Raw genomic sequence first — 24,282 nt, 5'->3', positions numbered from 1 at the left:
AGGCCAATAAGAGAATGGAACAGGCAGTTGACAAGCGGTAACCTTACAAGGTACGCTTTAGAGTGGTACATACTTCATGGTCGTACTTTTGCTCCCTACATGTTCATACCTCGACATGCCTAATAATCTATTCTCTCTTTCTGCCGAGGTACAACTACCCATGATGTCATGATGTTACTGAGCCTCACCCTGTCTCAGCTGCCATGGCTACTCACACCACCTCAGCCAACTACTTTTCTGTTACCCTTGATGGATGTTCTCATGCAGTAAGGGTTTTGGACACGCACACACCATCGGAACAGATTAGGACTTCTGGAACACCGGACTAGACAATAATTGCTTATTTTTTCATTTTATTACTATTTTATTTATTTTTCTATTTCACTACTTATTCTGCTCCTTATTGTCTATATTGTTACTATTGTGGTGACTGTTGTTGACCAGAGGAGGATGGGGCCCCATTTTGAGTCTTGGTTCCTCTCAAGCTTTCTTCCTCCTGCTCTAGGGAGTTTTTCCTGCCACTGTCACCCTTGGCTTGCTCACTGGGGGCTTGGACTCAGACATTTGTAAAGTTTCTTTGTGACAACATCTGTTCTACAAAGCACTCTATAAATACTTGACTTGACACTTTGTATGCAGTTGTTTAAGAGTAAATGTGAACCTAAAAACCCATTAAATGGACTTTGAGGAGAAAATGTTTTTATTTGGTTTGGCGTCAGAATCATGTTGGTGATGAAACAACAAATTCTTCAGGATCGGAATGATAAAACAGTTTGTAAGTATTTGGACACTGACAATACTGGATCTTTTGTTCCAGCCCTGAACTCCAGTAAACTGGTTAAGATTCAAAGTGTAGAATATCAACATTAGTTCTATTTAAACCTATAGTTTGAACCATACATTAATCATGGTCCCTTTTATATTTGGTAGCCCCCATTTCAGGTTTCTTTACATTCTGAGTACAGCACTAGTTTCTGCACTAACGGTAACACTGTGGTTGCAAGTGATATGTGAAAATGACAGTTAAACAGTTGGCAGTACAGTACTGAACAGAACTATATAGTTGGAATATTGCTTTGTTTCTGAGTATATGAATTTTATTCCAGTTTTGCCTACATTTCCTCAGCCCTGGCACTTCACTACCACACCTCCCACACTTGCACTTAATTATGGAATTGTTAGGACTAATATTATATATATGGCACACACACCTCTGTGTTTGCAGCTGTTCAATGCAAAGTTGTGCGCTTCTGAGCTGTATTTTCTGTTCCATCCAGGTTTGACCATCTACCCTTGTTTGGTTTGTTGATCAGCTGCCTCTTTCATTTAGTCCAAAATAAAAATGTTTATTCCTTGGAAAAACATACTTCCATAAAAGTAATCGTTTTGACATGCTTGAGTATTTGGTGCAAAAGCATTAAAAATAGTATTTTAATTTTTTTAATATAAGAAGAATACATCCTGGATTAGGTTTTAACCTAATACCCATTGCTGATGATACCAGTCAATAGCCAATAGCAAATTAGGTCTCCTCCGGCTCCTGTCACCATCCAGGTTGAGAACACTGAGGTGGAGAACAACTACAAATACCTGGGTGTCTATCAGGGTGATAAGTTTGGGATGGGATGGGATGGGACTGGCATCTGGACAAGCTGTACAAGATGGGCAGAGCCAACTCTACTTCTTACATCAAAGGCTGAGGTCCTTTGGTGTAAGAATGTTCTATGAGTCTGTGGTGTCAATTGTCTTCTTTTATGCTGTTGTGTTCTGGGGCAGCAGTATTACAGCGAAGGACACTAACAGACTGAATAAGGTCATCAAACACTCCAGCTCACTCCTGGGGGATAAAATGGAAATAGTGGAGATGGTGGAAGAGAGGAGGAGGCTGGGAAAAGTATCATTGATGAAGAGCCACAAAACACTACAGTGATCTTGAGGAACCCTCTCACCCACTACACAAAACACTGCAGGAACAGTGATATTGAGGAATCATCTCACCCACTACACAAAGCACTACAGGGACAGAGGTGTAAACTGGGCAGCAGACTGCTCCAGGAAACAATGCTGCAGGAAGCAAAACTTTCACAGGTCTTTTCTTGCTGCAGCCATCAGACTGTATAACTTTGCGCTATAATTCATGTTTCTCAGGAACTGCTGTGCTTCTATGCATCATCTGCCCTACACTTTATTACTGCTTATTCTACACCAGTCATGCTCCTTTATGTATTACTGTTGTTTATTATTATTATTATTACAGTAATAATAATAATAATTATTATTGTTGTTGTTGTTTTTTATTTATTTATTTTTTGCCTCCTTTTGAGGTGTTAACCATCTTCTTATGCATGTTTATGTATGTGTGTTTTTTTTTTAAGTAACTGATATTCACTGGAGAGCATCATTTCATTATGCGCAATGACAATAAAAGGGATTTGATTTGATTAGTTTAATTTATATTAATTTATATTAAATTTATATTAAGCCCCTTTCTCAAACTCAAGCTTGCTTTACAATAAAAATACAAATGGAGACAAAGAGAACAATAAACAACATTTAACACATTTAATATATTAATTAACTACTATTAACAGAACAAATGTGATGAAAAATGTTGAGAAGAGAGCTATGTTTTAATTTGGGATTTGAAAGAGGAAAGTGAAGAGCAGAGATGGAGAGTTTGAGGCAGTGTTTCATAAATTTGGAGCCATGACACTGAAAGATCTGCCTTCTGCAAAGACCAGTATAAACTTGGGGATGGAGAGGAGACCTGCATCAGAGGACCGAAGTGTCCGGGTGGGGCAGTATGAGTGTAGGAGTTCAGCTAGGTAGGGAGGTGCAAGACCGTGCAGAGCTTACAATGTAAACAGGAGGAGTTTATACTGAATGTGTTCAAGGACAAGGAGCCCGTGTAACTGATATAGAATTGGAGTGATGTGGGCTTATTTTCTTACATGTGAAAGAATCCTCACGGCTGAATTTTGAATATGTTTAAGTGAACCTATAGTTTTATTTGGGATGCCAATGATTCAGTAATGAAGACGGAAGGTGATGAAAGTACCATCTTGTTCAATTTTAACACACATGCCTCAGGAGGACCTGCTCCTGTAAAATATATGCCTGATACATGTATGCATTCCATATAGTCAAAGCAGATTTTTGTAAATGAAGAAATATTAATATAAATTAAGAATTTAATGAAACATTTTAAACAGTTAAGCATACATTTTAAACAGAGAAAAATACAAACACTTTCTAATGTGTAGAAACCAGAAATTCCCTTTTTATGTACACACGAAAACCTTATAAAAGTATTTATATTTAAGCATTTATATTTATATTTAAAAGTATTTATATTCTAGACATGATAATGCATTAAACAAAAATGTTTTGATGTTCTTCTATTGATCATTTGACAAATCATAGAGTGTGTAGTTCCCTATTGTTAGCATCAATGAATTTAATCATTTTGAGTGATGAATATCAATAAAGACTCCTAGAAGACAAACAAGGGTTAACTTTAAAGAGCGTAAAAGAACATTGTAGTCCAAACCTTAACATTCATGGCATTGTGTCAGTTGCTTTTATCCAGAGTAACTTACATATGGAACTTTTTTTACTTTATAGACTTTTATTCCTATATGAACTTTTTCCCCCTTTTGCACTATATGTGAAAAATACATGTGCCAAGACTTATTTGTAAATGAGGGATGGGAAGGACACATCTGTCCTGTCCTACAATTCAGGTTAAGTGTTCTGTAAATGTGTGGGTTCTGTTTCATTTATGGTTCTCTGCTGGTGTTTCAGTTTGGATGAGTTTGGGGAATCTGGTTGTTTGTTATAACATGCCTATAGTGGAGTTCTGCTTCACTTCTTGATCCAGGTTGGTGTACAGAGCCTCTACCATCTGTTGTTCTTTACCTGAGAGCATTACAGTGGAAGGAGACAACATGTTCATCATCACATGGTGGCAAAACATCAGTGAGAGCTCACACAAAGCAAACAATATCCTTGAAAGGAAGAGACATTGATGCCACTTTACAGTGTTTGCTAAATTATTAATACTGAACATTATTAGTTCTACATCATAATCCAGGTACTCTAAATGATGATGCACAGGTCAGTCTCTGAACATGAGCATGTTCCATAGTAAATATGAATCTAATTAACACTTAAGCAGTATGATGTGAGAGGGAGTGCTGTTATAGTGAATAACAAAACAAAACAAGACAAGGAAACCATGAAACATGAACGACAGTGTCACGGAACGCTCGCCTCCCTCGAGTCACGTGGTTCGGCCCGCCATGTGCAGTGGGAGGACTGTCTTGTTTGTAACCACAGCTGCACCTTGTTAGTCTGTATGTATATAAACCCATTTTAAAGTGTGCAGGTTGTTGGTCATTGTTGGTGTAATGTTGTGAGTGCCGGTGTGTTGTTTATGTGAATTAAATGTACGTCCCAGTCGCTGGAGTCTGTGCGTCCTGCCTCGCGCCCTGCGGCACTCGTGCCGACACACGTTACAGATAGGAGGGACCAACCGTGACAGCACAAACAAATAGTAACATGATCACTTCCTAGTAGTTTGGTAATGATTGCTATAATTATGTAAATGTTTTTATGCATTAATGAAGGCTACAATTTGATGTGAGAGGGAGTGCTGTTATAGTGAATACACTGGTCAACAATGGTTTTGCCTCCTACAAAAATACCTGTTTATGTATATGAATCCAAATATTTTTGCAATTTTTCTATTACTCAGTTTTTTTGTTCCAGTATACTTGTATGTCATCGTGTATAGAATGGAAAAGTGGTGGGAAAGCCTCTATGTTGGCAGACTACTGCTGAGCATCAAAGAGGAACATTCCTGAGGTCAACTATATGCAGATATCAAACACTGTAGATTTAAGAAGTATGTTTGTGCATATTTTAAGCAACCCTGTTTATGAATTAGTAATATATAGTTAATGGAAAGTTTAATTACGATCACTTAAAAACAATGGGTGATTCTAAAAACATATAAATTCATCATGAGAAGAATTATAATGTACACTTATTTTAGTTTGTGAATCAAGAAATATTAAACTTTTAACAGTTATAAGCAATATATTTTGATTTGCTTGCATATTTGTTCATTTGTTAGGCTACTTCAACACAACTCAACTGTTGCCAAGCAACACATTTTCCTGCACACCAGCTGTCGCGGTAAAGACCCTCCTTCAAGACATCTGTGTGAGTGTGTGTGTGTGTGTGTGTGTGTGTATGTGTTCGCTTGTATGGCCACGCCCTCCCCGTGTATCACACATATTCCTCATTTTGTGTCGTTATCGTGCATGTATTTAGGGTCTCATCTAATCGTTGGTGTTTGTCGATGTTCAACCTTGCGATAGTTTGTGTGCTGTTATCTGTTGTTTTGTGTCAATAAACATCACTTTGTCATACTCGGCTCGTTCCTGTGTCCTGCCTAGCCTTCAATGTTACACTAACCTTCTACGTTGTGTAGGTCAGCTATTTTTTAACATGTACATTTACTTGTATGGTTCCATTTATTGTGCAACCAGGGATATAAAAGTCCCTGACTGTCCCATAAGTAACTGTGATTCCGATGAGCTAACACCAATGTTTGTTACAATCTAAAATAGATAACAATCATTAATGTAATGAAAAGTGGAGTAATACATGTATAGTTCAAGTCCCAGTGCTGTTATACTATATATCAGCACTCATAGAAAGACTCTTATCCAATCACATTACTTGGTCGGTTCTAACTTGTACAATTTATAATAAAAAGCAAAAAAAACAGTAATATGATCATTTCTTAGTAGTTTGGTAATGATTGCTAGAATTACATAAATGTTTTAGGCATTAATAAAAGCTACAATTTGAATTACATTATGTGTCTTTAAAACAATTCTATAAATATGCATAATTCTTAACAAATAATTGGATAATTAAGTTATTTATTTGGGCCTGTTATTATAAAGTGTTACAAGATGTTTTTACCTTCCACTGTGTTCTGTTTGCTGTTGATTTTGTTGTAGATGTGAAAGCCTCCCAACACTGACAGCAAGGTGATGATCTCCAAAACCCACACACAGAGAAACACCATGTTCCTCACGGCTAAGAAAGAGAGAGAGAAAGAGAGAGAGAGAGAGAGAGAGAGAGAGAGAGAGAGAGAATCAGATTAACAAAGAGGGGAGTTTGAAGGTGCCATCACACCTAAATATTCCAATGTTAATTCAATAAGTCAATAAAACAATATGCTGTAAATAGTGAAGATAATATTCTTTACCCTGTTCATGGCTACTTTAATAGTTACCACTTTTCACAGAATATATTTTGTGCATGTCACGGTATGGCCCCTCCCCCAAACGTCTTCTCATGTGTGTGTTCGTCAATGTGGCCACGCCCTCCTTGTGTCTCACACCTGCTCCTTATTGTGTCCTTATCATATGTATAAAGGTTTGTTATTTGCAGAGTTTTTGACTCTGTTAGTGTGCGTGCTTGAGTGTTAAAGAAACGCATGTTTGTTTTTCAGGCTACTCGTCTTCGCATCTTGCCTAAAGCCTCCAACGTTACAGAAAAAACAACTGACGAAGGATGCCTGGGAAGGGGAGCAAGAAAAGGAAGGAGAAAAAAGGAGGTAAACGCCCTTCCACAACCCGTGCAGAGAGATCCTCCGTCATCCCGGCCTCACTCCACACTTCCACCATGGGGGAGGAGGTCACTGGACCTGAGTCTGCAGACTCCGAGAGCGACGAGGCCCCGGCACTTCAGATACCGCCCAAGGCTCCGCCTAAGAGGTGCCGCTCGGGAGCGAGCAGACCATCCTGAGTGGCACAAAGAGGGGCGACCGAGGACACTCTTCCCACTAGGGCATACAGCCCCGGAACTCGTGCGCCAGTACCTAAGCCTCGTAGAGGCAAGGGGGAGGTGTCACCAGTGCCCACCCCAGAGACAGGAAAGCAACTGGTTCACCTCCTGTAGCGAGTGCGCAGAAGTCACCGCCCCCCAAATCGGCGAGAGGTGACCCCCCACAGGCAGGTGGGACTCCAGCCCAGCCGACAACTGGGGGACAGGCCGGAGTTCCTGTCCCCCAAGTAGTGTTTCACACTACTCGTCTCTGCATCCTACCTAAAACCTCCAACGTTATAGTGCAACTTATCTCTTAATATCACACTGTCACTTTTGGCCCCAGCAACACTTTTGTGTCTTGTATTTCCACCATATTTGTCAGTGAGGGTTTCACACTAATACAGCATTTATCCAAAAACGTAAAACCATCTAGTCCACTAGAATTAATAGTGTATGTGCTGTGATATCTGTCAGTATTTCTGCAGGTACAGATGACAGAGAATAGAAGTTAAAATATTGGGTTTAATATGGTGGAGTTGAGCTTTCTAATGTGATTAGAATGGAAACCAAGTAACTGAATAGAAACTGGATAAAGGGTGACTGTAGATTTAATTTACAAACATTCAGAGAACTCAGAGAACAGGATTGAGAGAACTACCCTTATCTAGCACTTTAAGGAACATGAGATCTGGGTTTAGATTTGTTTGATACTATGGCATCTATGCAGAAAACTCAGAAATGAGATGTGTAAATGAGGCATGACGAGGTCAGTCTCACTGCTGTTGTGGGAGCTGCAGCTGAAGTTTCTGGAATTGCACATCAGTGGATTATCAGTAGTATTCACTCCTATGAGAAGTATTGTAAATAAAGATCCTGCTATTCTGTTATTAATAGTCTAGATTTTGTAGGCACAGCAAGCATTATGGGTTAATGATAGTATTTAAAATATCCATAACAGTCACAACAACAATGAATGACAGTGATAATACAAACTAATATTTTAGTCCTGAACTACACACAATACGCAGAATAATGGATATAATATGGTTATGAGGAGCTTTGTCATGTGTACGTCACAGAAGTACGTGAAAGGGTGATTATAGGTCGCAGTTAACTAATTTCCTGAAATAAGGGATCAGGAGCTAGAGAAATAACCTTATCTAGCACTTTGAGAAATATGAAATGTATTGTACTTAGATATATTTGATACTATGCCATCTAAATTTATTGAACTATTCACTTACTCAAATGTACATGTGGTACATAAATGATTAAGGTGGGATTCTGAGTGGGGGTGAAGGTTTTGTTATCAGTTACTGGTAGACTTATACCAATGCCGGATGATGTCACATTCACCGCTGTTGTGGGATCTGCAGCTGAAGTTCCTGGAATTGCACATCAATAGAGTATCACTAGTATTCACTCCTATGAGAAGTGTTAAACACACATTCTGCTATTCTGTTAATAACAGTCAGTCCAGTCTGTCTCTTGGAGATCTACCATCCTGCAGACTGTATTATCAAGTCTTAACTAATACCTAAAGCACCACTACCAACATTAAGGACTGAAGTAAATTTGAATTACTTGGTCATTGAGGTGCCCAGCAGGGTTGGGTCACATGAGAAAAGGGGCGCCCAACTCTGGTCCTGCAGTCTCTCAACATTAGAGTCAGTTGTGTTGGACTGAGACTCTGCAGTGAAGTAGATCTCCAAGATGGCAGCAGGGCACTGCTGTCGTACTCTTTTAAAGGAACAAGACATTTAACTAGACAGTGTTGTGTGATGGTTTCTATTCAGACATGATTAATTTATGGTGAGTAACTGAGTTTCTCTTTGAAGATTATGAGTAGTAACATTATCAATGTTGCATCATTATTGTTGTTATTGCTTTTAACATGATGATATCAAAGCTTAAAGAAAGTGAGATTTACCAGGGCACTGGTGTAACAGAATAGAACTTTGTCCATGGCTGACATGATTCTTTACATGGCAGGTGACATTTCCATCATACTCTTTCTCCAGCAGGAGAGTCTTGGTTCCATCATTCAGTTGATGTGTGATTCTGGTTCCACTGAAAGTCCAGCTGAAGTGGAGCTGTTCCCCCTCAGAGGAACAGGACACTGTCCTCCTCTCACTGGAGAAGCAGTTATCCTTCAATACTACTGAGGACACTGCAGCTGCAGAATACAGAGAACAGAATTTAAAAGAATAAAGACGATGTTTTATTCTAACAGGGTCCTTAAACAGAAATATCAGTTTTGCTTTACAATAATAACACTTACATTAAGCTTTAATGACATATTCATGAGTTGTAGTAAAATTGGAATATTATTATATATACACACTATTATATATTGTGATAAGGAGGCTGAGCAGGATGTGGGGACGAGTTTGTAGGACAAACACATAAGTTTATTTAGACACGTCAACAAAAGCATAGCACACGGGCTATTGCGTTCAAACATCGACCCACACAGACTCAAACACAAGACATATATACACACATGCTAACACAACACAATGAGGAGCAGGTGTGACACACAAGGAGGGTGTGACCATACAGACGAACACACACACACACACACAAACACACACACACACACACACACACACACACACACACACACACACACACACACACACACAGGGAGATGTTTGGGGGGAGGGGCTGTACCATGACACACACACACACACACACACACACACACACACACACACATATATATATATATATATATATATATATATATATATATATATATATATATATATATATATATATATATATATAATCTTTTACATATCTTTTTAATTAATATGTAGGCCTACATCACACAAGCCAAATGTACTAAATCTCCATTATTCTTCTTTAAAGGGAATAAATGAGACTAAAATCATGAAGTCTTCAAATAATATTAATATTACATTCAATTTATTGCCCAAGCACCAAGTTCATGAAGCATTCATAAATGGATTACATATGATGTGTCAGTGTTGGTTGGTGGTTTAACATTTAACCTATAAATGCACTTTATAATACAATCTATGCAAACATATATAAATACAGCATATGTATATATTTTTATACACATGAACTAAGTATCCAGATATCACCTCTCATTTTGTAAACAGAATTCATGAACGAGGACACTGGAAACAAAGAAAGGATCAAAAACTAACTGCATTACAAAGAGACACATGCACCTAAAATACAGACAAACCAAAGTAAGGAAACTTGCTTTACAAGTTCTAGCTGTGTTCTTCCAGATAGGAATGATATGAAATAATTTATAAATTCAGCGGTTGTGGCTGTTATCTGACATGAGATGATATAGTCCTACCTTCAATGTTCAGATGGAGATGACGTTTGCCTTTATTAGTACCATTTGCATCAAAGGTGTCTAACATGTACCTTCCTGAGTCTCTCTTCTCTGTTCTGGTTATTATAATGGTTCTGTTATCAGCTATAAACTGCCATCTTGGCTGATCTAAATAGTTTGTTGTGATGCTTTGCTTTTTATATCCTAAAATTTTAATGTTGTCCTTCTTTAATATTATTTCATCCTCAGGGTCCAGCTCCAGGTGCAGTGCTTCTCCCAGAGTTCCATAACATGTACGATTCTGATTAAATCTGCAGATAGCAGGAACCGCACCTGCAGAGCGAGAAAATCAAGAACATTTTGTCATTAACTTGATGCAACAACATCTGATCTGTTCTAAACAACTTTAATCTACTTTAATGAATAATCTATTAAGTTCATTACAGGAGAGATGTATCAATTTAAATTAAATTGATGTCATTTGATTACATACAATCAAATGTAAAATAAATACTCTTTTACTATTAAAAGGAACTATCTGGGGCTCCTGAGCAGTGCACCAGAAAAACATTTCACTCAATCTTCATGGATTTGCTTGCTCAAGCCCTGATGTCACAGCCATCTGTGGGAAGGAGTCCAGGGAGGCAGAACTGACACCTGCTCTCTGGTTGGGTGGGACAGCTTTACTCTGTCAATCACAGCAACACTAGCCATGGATGCTTGAGTGCAGATGATAAGAACAGTTTGCACTTTCCTCTGAGTCCTTTCAGCTGCCCTGTGTTGGACAATTGGCAGCAGCTTGTAAAGACGTGGTGATCCACATGTCTCGGAGTCTAACAAGCAACCTGAGTTATATACAGTTTTCAACAGTTACCACTCACTTCACCTCCAACCTATAGTGATTTGTTAATGCTTTTTGTATAAACTCCTTATATTTTGTGTATAAATATGTATTTTGGAGTAAATTATTATATTATTATAATTATAATAATAATAATTATTATTATTACATAAAATTGGCTCATGAAGTGTTCATTTTGCATTTTCTCACATGCATTCAGCAACAGATATTTGAGATTTAATTAAACACCGCCTTCTGTAACTAGATCCTGGATTTTGTGATTGAGAGTCCCTATGAGTTCAGACTGACAACAACATATCCAGCACCACCACCCTGAGCACCGTCATCCCCCACAGCTCTGTGTTCAGTCTGCTGCTGTTCACACTGAGGACGCATGACTGTACTGCCCAGTACAGCTCAAATTGTATCAGTAAAGTTACTGATGACACAAGAGCCATGGACCTCAACAACAACAATAATGAATGACTGTATGGAGCAGAGGAGGTTTGCCTAGTTTACTAAAAGAACCAAAGAGATGACTGCAGTTACATGCTCTGACTCCAGTGTAATGTGAGGTCAAGATTACAGCAGGTCATGGCTGCCATAGTGCTGGATGTCTAAGTTGTGCTCAGTAAACAATGTGGGAGTGATTGATAATTGGTCCACATTTGAGGGCAAGCCTGGTCTTTTGAGTCAGGACAGTATCTAGCCCACAAATATTCGACGCTCATTTCTTGTCACATAAGATACAGTCTGGCAGATAGTTGTAGGATGGATAGTCACTGAGATACCAGAGCCGAGGTCAAACACCTGACAAACTGGCTGCTGTCGTACTCTTTTAAAGGAACAAGACATTTAACTAGACAGTGTTGTGTGATGGTTTCTATTCAGACATGATTAATTTATGGTGAGTAACTGAGTTTCTCTTTGAAGATTATGAGTAGTAACATTATCAATGTTGCATCATTATTGTTGTTATTGCTTTTAACATGATGATATCAAAGCTTAAAGAAAGTGAGATTTACCAGGGCACTGGTGTAACAGAATAGAACTTTGTCCATGGCTGACATGATTCTTTACATGGCAGGTGACATTTCCATCATACTCTTTCTCCAGCAGGAGAGTCTTGGTTCCATCATTCAGTTGATGTGTGATTCTGGTTCCACTGAAAGTCCAGCTGAAGTGGAGCTGTTCCCCCTCAGAGGAACAGGACACTGTCCTCCTCTCACTGGAGAAGCAGTTATCCTTCACTACTACTGAGGACACTGCAGCTGCAGAATACAGAGAACAGAATTTAAAAGAATAAAGACGATGTTTTATTCTAACAGGGTCCTTAAACAGAAATATCAGTTTTGCTTTACAATAATGACACTTACATTAAGCTTTAATGACATATTCATGAGTTGTAGTAAAATTGGAATATTATTATATATACACACTATTATATATTGTGATAAGGAGGCTGAGCAGGATGTGGGGACGAGTTTGTAGGACAAACACATAAGTTTATTTAGACACGTCAACAAAAGCATAGCACACGGGCTATTGCGTTCAAACATCGACCCACACAGACTCAAACACAAGACATATATACACACATGCTAACACAACACAATGAGGAGCAGGTGTGACACACAAGGAGGGTGTGACCATACAGACGAACACACACACACACACACACACACACACACACACACACACACACAGGGAGATGTTTGGGGGGAGGGGCTGTACCATGACACACACACACACACACACACACACACACACACACACACACACATATATATATATATATATATATATATATATATATATATATATATATATATATATATATATATATATATATATATAATCTTTTACATATCTTTTTAATTAATATGTAGGCCTACATCACACAAGCCAAATGTACTAAATCTCCATTATTCTTCTTTAAAGGGAATAAATGAGACTAAAATCATGAAGTCTTCAAATAATATTAATATTACATTCAATTTATTGCCCAAGCACCAAGTTCATGAAGCATTCATAAATGGATTACATATGATGTGTCAGTGTTGGTTGGTGGTTTAACATTTAACCTATAAATGCACTTTATAATACAATCTATGCAAACATATATAAATACAGCATATGTATATATTTTTATACACATGAACTAAGTATCCAGATATCACCTCTCATTTTGTAAACAGAATTCATGAACGAGGACACTGGAAACAAAGAAAGGATCAAAAACTAACTGCACTACAAAGAGACACATGCACCTAAAATACAGACAAACCAAAGTAAGGAAACTTGCTTTACAAGTTCTAGCTGTGTTCTTCCAGATAGGAATGATATGAAATAATTTATAAATTCAGCGGTTGTGGCTGTTATCTGACATGAGATGATATAGTCCTACCTTCAATGTTCAGATGGAGATGACGTTTGCCTTTATTAGTACCATTTGCATCAAAGGTGTCTAACATGTACCTTCCTGAGTCTCTCTTCTCTGTTCTGGTTATTATAATGGTTCTGTTATCAGCTATAAACTGCCATCTTGGCTGATCTAAATAGTTTGTTGTGATGCTTTGCTTTTTATATCCTAAAATTTTAATGTTGTCCTTCTTTAATATTATTTCATCCTCAGGGTCCAGCTCCAGGTGCAGTGCTTCTCCCAGAGTTCCATAACATGTACGATTCTGATTAAATCTGCAGATAGCAGGAACCGCACCTGCAGAGCGAGAAAATCAAGAACATTTTGTCATTAACTTGATGCAACAACATCTGATCTGTTCTAAACAACTTTAATCTACTTTAATGAATAATCTATTAAGTTCATTACAGGAGAGATGTATCAATTTAAATTAAATTGATGTCATTTGATTACATACAATCAAATGTAAAATAAATACTCTTTTACTATTAAAAGGAACTATCTGGGGCTCCTGAGCAGTGCACCAGAAAAACATTTCACTCAATCTTCATGGTTTTGCTTGCTCAAGCCCTGATGTCACAGCCATCTGTGGGAAGGAGTCCAGGGAGGCAGAACTGACACCTGCTCTCTGGTTGGGTGGGACAGCTTTACTCTGTCAATCACAGCAACACTAGCCATGGATGCTTGAGTGCAGATGATAAGAACAGTTTGCACTTTCCTCTGAATGCTTTCAGCTGCCCTGTGCTGGACAATTGGCAGCAGCTTGTAAAGACGTGGTGATCCACATGTCTCGGAGTCTAACAAGCAACCTGAGTTATATACAGTTTTCAACAGTTACCACTCACTTCACCTCCAACCTGTAGTGATTTGTTAATGCTTTTTGTATAAACTCCTTATATTTTGTGTATAAATATGTATTTTGGAGTAAATTATTATATTATTATAATTATAATAATAATTATTATTATTACATAAAATTGGCTCATGAAGTGTTCATTTTGCATTTTCTCACATGCATTCATCAACAGATATTTGAGATTTAATTAAACACCGCCTTCTGTAACTAGATCCTGGATTTTGTGATTGAGAGTCCCTATGAGTTCAGACTGACAACAACATATCCAGCCCCACCACCCTGAGCACCGTCATCCCCCACAGCTCTGTGTTCAGTCTGCTGCTGTTCACACTGAGGACGCATGACTGTACTGCCCAGTACAGCTCAAATTGTATCAGTAAAGTTACTGATGACACAAGAGCCATGGACCTCAACAACAACAATAATGAATGACTGTATGGAGCAGAGGAGGTTTGCCTAGTTTACTAAAAGAACCAAAGAGATGACTACAGTTACATGCTCTGACTCCAGTGTAATGTGAGGTCAAGATTACAGCAGGTCATGGCTGCCATAGTGCTGGATGTCTAAGTTGTGCTCAGTAAACAATGTGGGAGTGATTGATAATTGGTCCACATTTGAGGGCAAGCCTGGTCTTTTGAGTCAGGACAGTATCTAGCCCACAAATATTCGACGCTCATTTCTTGTCACATAGGATACAGTCTGGCAGATAGTTGTAGGATGGATAGTCACTGAGATACCAGAGCCGAGGTCAAACACCTGACAAACTGGCTTTACCGAACTGCCTGGCGATGATCAACATCAACATATGCACTGCAAATGATGACTACTCCTTCTCAGTTCATTCCCATGCCAGCACCTAGTACTGCTGCGATCAGTATTCAACTGACCTTCCCCATGCGTAAACCCAAAAAATATGATGGCTCCCCATACAAGTGTCAAGGTTTCCTGTTACAATGTTCATTATACTTCAGTAGCCTTCCACCCTGTTCCAATCGAGCTAAGATTTCCTTCATTACCTCTTGTCTATCTGATAAAGCTCTAGATTGGGCGACGGCCATCTGGGATAACATACAAACAGTGTCTTATGATGATTTTATCGCTCAATTCAAGGCAGTGTTTGATCACCCACATGAGGGAAGAGCCTGCGGGGAGATACTAACCAAGTTACGCCAAGGTAATCGTTCTGTGGCTGACTATGCACAAGAGTTCTGTACTGTCACTGCAGGTAATGCATGAAATGAGGCAGCATTCATCAGCACTTTCTGGAATGGTCTCAATTCAGATGTCTTACATGAACTATCTTGCCGAGATGGTAAATTAGATTTGAATCCATCTGGATCATTTTATTCAAGAACAAAAACCACGTAGAACTAATAGTTCTCGCCCCACCTGCCCCTCTCCCAGTTAAAGACCAGAGCTTGGACGAGAGCATACAGTGGAACCTATGCAATGTGATTCTTCTCACTTAACCAAAGAGGAGAAGTGGCGAAGATTCCGGTAGGGTCTCTGTCTTTACTGCGGATCCTCACGACATATTATCCGGGATTGTGATCGCAGACCACCATCCTCTATGTTTGCAGCCTTAGTTTATTCAGCAGCTGAGGGTAAATTCATACACACCCGGCTTGTATGGGAATTGGACATTCCAGTATCACCATTACACAAGACTCTTCACCTGGCTGCTCTGGATGGATCACCAGTAGGAGATAGTTCCACATCCATTTGTGTTTGAATTAACCACAGATGCAGAGAAATATAGAAATGGTAACTGTACTTTCTGGAACTGGAAACCACTTGGGAACTCTGACCATTTTCTCATCCATCTCATTCCCCCATAAGGCAAAAGCTTAAAACCACAAAGCTTGATGTGAAATCACTCAGAGTGGGGTCTCCTAATGCCATAGATGATTTGAGTGAACCTCTGGACTTAACCAACTAGCACAGCTGCAAATCTGCAAATAACACCCTGGACAACTATGTATATGCAGTCACCTCTTACATAGGTTTCTGTGAGGAGACTTACATCCCATCAAACAACCATAAACACCATGTATAACAGAAACAAACCCTGGTTCTCAAATGAGCTCAGAAATCTGAGCCAAGGAAGAGGCTTACAGGAGCGGTGACCGTGATGCATACAAAAGAGCAAAGTATGCACTGAATAAATCCATTAAAACCACTAAACACAAATTCAAGGAAAAACTGGAGGAAAATTCTCCTCAAATAACTGTTACTCCATCTGGAAAGGACCTTTTCCAGAACAATTGCTAAATACAAACCTAAAGTATCAGCCTTTGCAGCAGACCCCCTGCTCCCAAACCAGCTATATACATTTTACTCAAGATTGGAATTACAAAGGACATCTCTCTCCTTCCCCCAGTCTAATGTCATCCTTCCAGTTATTAACTGCTTCAGCATCTCCTCCACCTCACCCCCACCAGACCACTATACCACAAGACCTACAGCCCCTACACCCATCAACCATCATCACTGAAGCAAAAGATCAGGAAAGCAGCTGGCCCTGAGGGTGTCTCATCTGCAATACTCAGGAATTACTCTAAACAAATTTCCCTGATTCCCTTTACTGATCTCTTTAACAAGTCTCTGACCAAGTCTGTTGTACCTGTGTGCTTTTAGACCTCTGTAATCATACCATTTCCCCAAAAGCAGAAGATCTCCTGCCTGAATGACTATAGACCAGTACTCCTAACATATGTTGTCAAATCAAATCAAAATTTATTTATATAGCACTTTTTACAACAGCCGTTGTCACAAAGCAGCTTTACAAATGTCCAAGTTTTAGCCCTCAGTGAGCAAGCCAAGGGCGAAAGTGGCAAGAAAAACTCCCTAGAGCATGAGGATGAAACCTTGACAGGAACCAAGACTCAAAAGGGAGGCCCATCCTCCCATCCTCCTCTGGCTGACAATGGTCATCACAATATTTACAATTTTAAGAAAAAAAAAAGTCTAGTCCAACTTTCTAGAGGTCCCAGTCTTATTCCGATATGTGCAAGTGTCTCAGACCCATCCCAGAAGAGAATGTCCATTAAGGGCAACAGAGAAGTAGATGGCTAGTTGATTTTCTTATTGTTGGTACTTGTAAAGAGCCTGCACCTTTTGATCTAAGCAGAGGTGGTGGTTTGTAATGCACTACAATGTAATACAATACAATGTTTTACTGGGAGCCAATGTAAAGTAACTATGATAGGAGTGATGTGATCAAATTTTCTAGTTCTAGTAAGAACTCTGGCTGCTGCAATTGAACTAGCTGGAGCTTGTTTAGGCACTTAATGGTACAGCCAGATAGTAAGGCATTACAGTAGTCCAATCTTAAAGTAATAAATGCATGGACTAGCTTTTCTGCATCATGTGAGGAGTGCATGTTCCTAATCATTGAAATGTTCCTAAGGTGGAGAAAGGTGGTCCTAGAAATATTATTTACATGAGGTTTGAATGAGAGACTGGGATCCATAATAAATCCAAGATCTTTAACTAGAAGAGAAGATATGATTGTGAGACAAACTGAGGTTCATTGAGTAATTAGAGAGTGAAGACGTAGCTGTCTCTAGGTTTAATAGAAGCACCTCTGTTTTGTCAGGACTAAGCGAGAGAAAGTTCTGCAGCATCCAGTGTCTGACGTCCTTAATACATTCATCAATAATATTAAGTTGAGGCGTAAAGCTGAGTATCATCAGTGTAGCAGTGAAACTAGCACAGTGTTTATGTATAATCTCACCTAGAGATAGCATATATATATATATATATATGCTGTTCCCCTAATCTCAACATTTTTGAGTTTATCTAGTAAAATGTTGTGATACTGTCACGACTGGCCACCCTACTGGCATCCCTGTTGTCATGGTTTCCCTGTCATCTGTTTTCCTGCACTCCTTGGTTCCATGCCTTAGTTTCATTTTCTCCGCCCCTCGTTTGATTTTCCACACCTGTTCCTCGTTAAGTTCTTGTGGCATGTGTTTTTGCTGGTCATTGATTTATTGTATGTGGTTAGTTCATTATGTTTGCATGCTTATTCTTATGGTGGTTTCTTTGTACTCTGTGTCTTTGTGTTCAGCTATCCTCCATGTTTCCTAGTTTATGTTATAGCCTGCTCCCCTGTTTGCTTCCGTGTATTTAGTTTTAGCCTCTGTGTTTTGTTACTCGTGTATCCTAGCCCTTGTGCTGTTTAATCTTGCATCCCTGTGCTCTCCGTATTGGCTCTTTGACTCTGGACTGCTTTAACTACTTGGATTCTAGATTTGCCCCAGTTAAATCTCGCTCTTCTCCACACATGCATCCACCTCCTTACCGCTCAACGTTACAGATATATAGTGTCAAATGCTGCACTCAGATGAAGCAATATAACCAAAGAGACATAACCCTGGTCAGAGGCCACCAACAGGTCATTAGCTACTTTAATTAGTGCTGTTTCCATACTGTGATTAGGCCTAAACCCTGACTGAAAGACTTGATGTGTCTGGTTCCGATATAGATAAGTGGTCTGATTACTGGTAATTTGAATGATTTAGGAACGTAACCAAGGTTCAAGAAAGAGTTCATTCAATTTAGTAAAGGTTCAATTACTTCAGGTAGGATTTCCTTAAGAAAGTTTGTGGGTAGTGAATCTAGTAAGCAAGTGGGGGATTTTGAGTGCAAGATCAGAGATGTAAGTTCTGGCTCTTGGATAGGTGTAAAGAATTCTAGAGTCATTTTTGGCTTGGTTGTTCTGATCTCTACAGAACTGCCCGATGTCATGTTAATACTCTTAATGTTATCTCTAATGTGCTTAATTTTCTCATTAAAGAAATTCATGAACTCATTACTACTGTGTGATGTTTTGTCAGTTTTATTCCTAGTTAGATGTGCATATTGTACTAAAAAGAAATATAGGATTATTTTTGTTATTTTCTATTACGGTCGAGAGATAAGCTATATGAGCGGTAATAAGTGCTACTGGAGAAGGCTCTACTTCCATGCAAGCTGGAAGACTACAAGCTTAGTGTGGGACCATTTGTATTCTATTTTTTGAGTGTTTTGTTTTAAAGTGCAAATGTGATCATTATACCAAGATAATAATTTTTTGTCTGTAATTTTTTTATTTGTAAGTGGTGCAACATCACTGAGTGTACAGGGGAGTACTGATTCAAAGCATTCAGCTGTTTGATCAAGTTCTGTGGGGTTTGAAGGTATCTTAGTCGAAAATGATAAATCTGGGAGATTCACAATAAATCTAGGTGCAGTAGATGACGTGATCGTGCGTCTGGTATGATAGCAGCCAGTTTACTATATTGTGTCTTATATGTAGTTCAAATGAAATTAGGGAATGCTCTGAGATGTAGACAGAGAACTATGTTCTCTATGTCTACACCGTATGTCAGTACTAAATCAAGCATATGTCCACCAGAGTGTATGGGTTCTCTTATACATTGGGTGAAACCAATTGATTCTAATATAGAACTAAAGGCCGATCTCAGAGGGTCTTGGGCACTATCAAAGTGAATATTGAAATCACCCAAAATAATGGTTCTTTCTACTAGAGTGACTGGATTAGAAAAGAAATCTGCAAATTCCTGAAATTCTGAGTTCGGTCCTGGTGTCCTGTAGATGGAAATTAGTGGAAGAGGCTGGGAGCGCTTTTTATCGTTACATACATCATTTATGCTAGTAAAAATAATTTCACAGAACTCAAAATCATATACAGCTTTCTGGTTTATGCCTAATGTGTCAGTATTAATATCTGCAATGCCGCCTCCACGGCCTGTTAGATGAGCCAGTGTACATAGCTGTAGCCTGAAGGACACCTTTCCTTTAAAGCTTCATTTAAACAAAGTGCATTAAATCTATGATCTGTTAGGATTTAATTTATCATGAGTGCTTTAGATGTGAGGGCTCTAACATTTAGTCAGCCCAGCTTGAGATAAAAGGTGCAAGCACTGTTCTGTGAATTAGTTACTTTAATACTAATTATGTTATTAAGGCATGTTTTTCTTTGTTTTCTATATTTTGTCTTAGCTCTGGGAACAGACACGGGGACAATATGATGAACCTCAGGCAGTTGGTTTAACCTCTTTGTCTGCTGGCAGGCCTCCGCTGTGGATTGTCATAGATTAACTAGGTCTGTCGTGAGTATATGGCTTATGTTGCAGGAAAGGAGCTCAGGAACCTCCGTGGTTGGATGCATACCATCCCACCCTAAAAGGCCAGGCTTGCCCTCGAATGTGTTCCAATTATCAACATACCCCACATTGTTTTGTGAGCACCACTTGGACATCCAGCAGTTCAGCGAAGATCACCGACTGTACGTTACATTGCTGCCCCGCATTGGAATGGAACCAGAGCATCCTACAGCATCAGAGCTTATACTTCTAGTTCCTTGATAAGTCTAACACTTTCTAAGGTCTGGATATGCACTTCTAGTACTAGAATCATCTCCATCGGTCTAGTAATTAATCTACACTTCTCACAGATAAAACTCACTAATGAAGGAGGAAGAATAACTAAACATGTTGCACTCAGCGCACCGAAGGAGAATGGAAGCCATGATGGATAGCAAAATGTTAACATTACTTACACTTTTGGTAGTTCTTTGGATGTAGTTTTTGTTGATACAGTAATTTTTGATGTTTGATGGAAGTTGCTGGTTTCCAGGTAGAATGTAATTAAGTCCTTAGCAAAAAAATGCTAAACAGCTAAAGAGCAGTAAGGGCTAGTAGGGCGAAGCAGTGGTGTTGGTGCGAAACAGTTTCAAAAGCTCACCAAGTCATGAAGAGTTTTGAGAGACTTTTACTTCAACACCTCAAAGAAAGGACTGATGCTTTTCAGGATCCTTTGCAGTTTGCATATAGAGCTAACAGGTCTGTAAATGATGCTATTAATCTGGCTCTGTCCTACATCCTGCAGCACCTGGATGGCCCTATTGCTTATGCCTGCATGTTTGTGGACTTAAGCTCTGCTTTCAACATCATAATTCCTGGCCTCCTACTCAACATCCCACCATTTGTCTTCTACTGGATCCACAATTTTTCATCTAACAGGAAACCGTATGTCAGAGTGGGTGACAATATTTCAGACCTTATAAATAGATTATGTATAGTACATATAGCTTATATATAATTATGTAAATACAGGATACATATGGAATATATAAGGATATTAATTAGGTTACAAATAGTTTAAATAAAGTTTATCTTTCTCTTTTTGCTACTGTACTTAATCCTATGCCGACACCTGCACCAAGAGAAATTCCTTGTACATTTCATAATTGGCTAATAAAAAGATTCTGATTCTGATTAATGAAATGTTACTTAAGGAGATATTTGTCAGTCATTTTTAAGACTGATAAGCTACTCTTACATGTCACATAGCAAGTTAAAGTTCAAATCAAAGTAACTTTATTCAGTACGTGTTATTATTTTTGCCATCGAATGCTGACCAGAGGAGGATTAGTTCTCATTCTTAGCCTCAGTTCCTCTCAAGGTTTCCTCTTGCTCTCAGAGACTGTTACACATACATAAACAGTACTTCATAAATACATTTGAACTGAATTGAACTCCAAACATGATGCACATGATATAGTGGAAAACTTATCTGTGCTTTAAAGAAATGATGAAATATGTGAAGATATTAAAAACAAATTTTTCAGAGTGCCCCGACCAGACTGTCTGGTATGGGAGTTGCAACCTGAACTTGCACTGGATAATGAAAACTGGGATCATGATCAGAGCCACCCATGCCAGACATCACAGGACATTTGTAGTTCATTGGCTCCTATCTGCATACTTACAGATTTTTGCTTTGCTCTATTATGTTTCCTGTGAACTTATTTTGTATTTATTATATTTGGAATTCTTCCAATAATTAAATACTCAGTAAAAATCCTACTGCTATAGTATCAGCATAAAGTTCATATCAAGATATGCCATAAATCAGTCATATATGTATGTCTGCACATGACCAGTCCATCTCTCACAAGAACAGCAGGCAAATCTTCCTTTGGGTTCCACAGCCTCCCAACAAATAGATATTTTTAAGCCTATAGATAACACATTTTATGAGACAAATTGTAAGACTTCGTAGCTGAACTGTCATTTCTATTTGAAAAACTCATCAAATAGCAAATGCATGAGTGGTACACAAAAGTGAGTTTTAGAAAAATATATATTTTTAATCTGGCTTCCTTTTTCTGAACTCCTATACTAGAACCTCATGCTTAACATTGTCACTCCAAAAAGCATAAAATGAGTTGTGCTACTTGCCCAAGGCAGCTCCTGTGAACATCACCAGGACTCCACAGATCACCTGCATTTTCACAGAGGTAAAAATACATCAAACTCCTTAAACCCAACTGGGAGAAAATGAACCCAAGAGAGTGATTAAAGCTCTGAAGCTTTCCGCTTGAGAACTTTGCAGTCAGTCAGTACTCCTGTTACACACTTACACACAACTTCACTTTGAGGAAACAAGGCATGCCAATAAGAAAATGGAACAGGCTAATATTTTATATGGCTAATAATGCTTTTGCTTGAAAAAGAGCACGTACCATAACATTTGTGTAAGAACTTACTTACTGTTTTCTTTCCAGATAAAATGGACAGAATCCTTTGTGGAAATGACAGTATTTAATTAGTAAAAAGCACGTTTTAAACAAATTCTCTACCTCCAGTCTTTACACAGACCTCTTAGCCTTGTATTACAAGTGGACATGGTTAAACTGTTTTCAGTTCTTCTTCAGTTCTAATACTCTTTTTACCATTATAGGTCCTTTACATTTAAAGGAAACTGTGTATTCTGACTTTGAAAGCAGATTATTTAAATGCAGTTTAATGTAACTTAATTGTATCTACAGCTACAGTTCACAAGCGGTAACCTTACAAGGTACGCTTCAGAGTGGTACATACTTCATGGTCGTACTTTTGCTCCCTACATGTTCATACCTCGACATTGCCTAATAATCTATTCTCTCTTTCTGCCGAGGTACAACTACCCATGATGTCATGATGTTACTGAGCCTCACCCTGTCTCAGCTGCCATGGCTACTCACACCACCTCAGCCAACTACTTTTCTGTTACCGTTGATGGATGTTCTCGTGCAGGAAGGGTTTTGGACACGCGCACACCATCGGAACCAGATTAGGACTTCTGGAACACCGGACTAGACAATAATTGCTTTTTTTTTCATTTTATTACTATTTTATTTATTTTTCTATTTCACTACTTATTCTGCTCCTTATTGTCTATATTGTTACTATTGTGGTGACTGTTGTTGACCAGAGGAGGATGGGGCCCCATTTTGAGTCTTGGTTCCTCTCAAGCTTTCTTCCTCCTGCTCTAGGGAGTTTTTCCTGCCACTGTCACCCTTGGCTTGCTCACTGGGGGCTTGGACTCAGACATTTGTAAAGTTTCTTTGTGACAACATCTGTTCTACAAAGCACTATATAAATACTTGACTTGACACTTTGTATGCAGTTGTTTAAGAGTAAATGTGAACCTAAAGACCCATTGAATGGACTTTGAGGAGAAAATGTTTTTATTTGGTTTAGCGTCAGAATCATGTTGGTGATGAAACAACAAATTCTTCAGGATCGGAATGATAAAACAGTTTGTAAGTATTTGGACACTGACAATACTGGATGTTCTGTTCCAGCCCTGACCTCCAGTTAACTGGTTAAGATTCAAAGTGTAGAATATCAACATTAGTTCTATTTAAACCTATAGTTTGAACCATACATTAATCATGGTCCCTTTTATATTTGGTAGCCCCCATTTCAGGTTTCTTTACATTCTGAGTACAGCACTAGTTTCTGCACTAACGGTAACACTGTGGTTGCAAGTGATATGTGAAAATGACAGTTAAACAGTTGTCAATACAGTACTGAACAGAACTATATAGTTGGAATATTGCTTTGTTTCTGAGTATATGAATTTTATTCCAGTTTTGCCTACATTTCCTCAGCCCTGGCACTTCACTACCACACCTCCCACACTTGCACTTAATTATG

The 24,282-nt window shown here is 38.7% G+C and overlaps 1 protein-coding gene and 1 long non-coding RNA gene across 4 annotated transcripts in view; both read right to left on the bottom strand.

The window, feature by feature from the left end:
- Positions 1-2,713: 2,713 nt before the first annotated feature.
- LOC118242400 (uncharacterized) overlaps positions 2,714-24,282 on the bottom strand; it is a 61,207-nt gene continuing 39,638 nt past the window's right edge. The window contains exons 1-4 of one of the 3 annotated variants that reach the window (XR_014122703.1): positions 8,434-8,472; positions 8,181-8,234; positions 5,998-6,114; positions 2,714-3,918 (exon numbers count right to left, since the gene is read on the bottom strand). Coding sequence is in view for 2 of the 3 variants with exons in the window: in XM_081710819.1 (XP_081566945.1) it covers positions 3,915-3,918; positions 5,998-6,114; positions 8,181-8,234 (175 nt within the window). In the remaining variant the exon portion in view is untranslated. Of the gene's footprint in view, positions 3,919-5,937; positions 6,115-8,180; positions 8,235-8,433; positions 8,473-24,282 lie in introns of those variants that run through there. The other 2 variants (XM_081710819.1, XM_081710820.1) reach the window with 2 other exon arrangements.
- On the bottom strand, positions 12,039-22,685 carry LOC145653750 (uncharacterized). Its single transcript, XR_014119940.1, has 3 exons — positions 22,540-22,685; positions 13,417-13,728; positions 12,039-12,280 (listed from the first exon to the last, which is right to left on the bottom strand). It is a non-coding gene; the product is annotated as an uncharacterized LOC145653750 (long non-coding RNA).

This window comes from Electrophorus electricus, chromosome 3, assembly GCF_041902795.1.
Source record: "Electrophorus electricus isolate QZ-2024a chromosome 3, ASM4190279v1, whole genome shotgun sequence".
Classification (NCBI taxonomy): Eukaryota; Metazoa; Chordata; class Actinopteri; order Gymnotiformes; family Gymnotidae; genus Electrophorus; species Electrophorus electricus.
The sequence above is the reverse complement of the archived record's forward strand: the minus strand, read 5'-3'. Positions and strand labels throughout refer to the sequence as shown.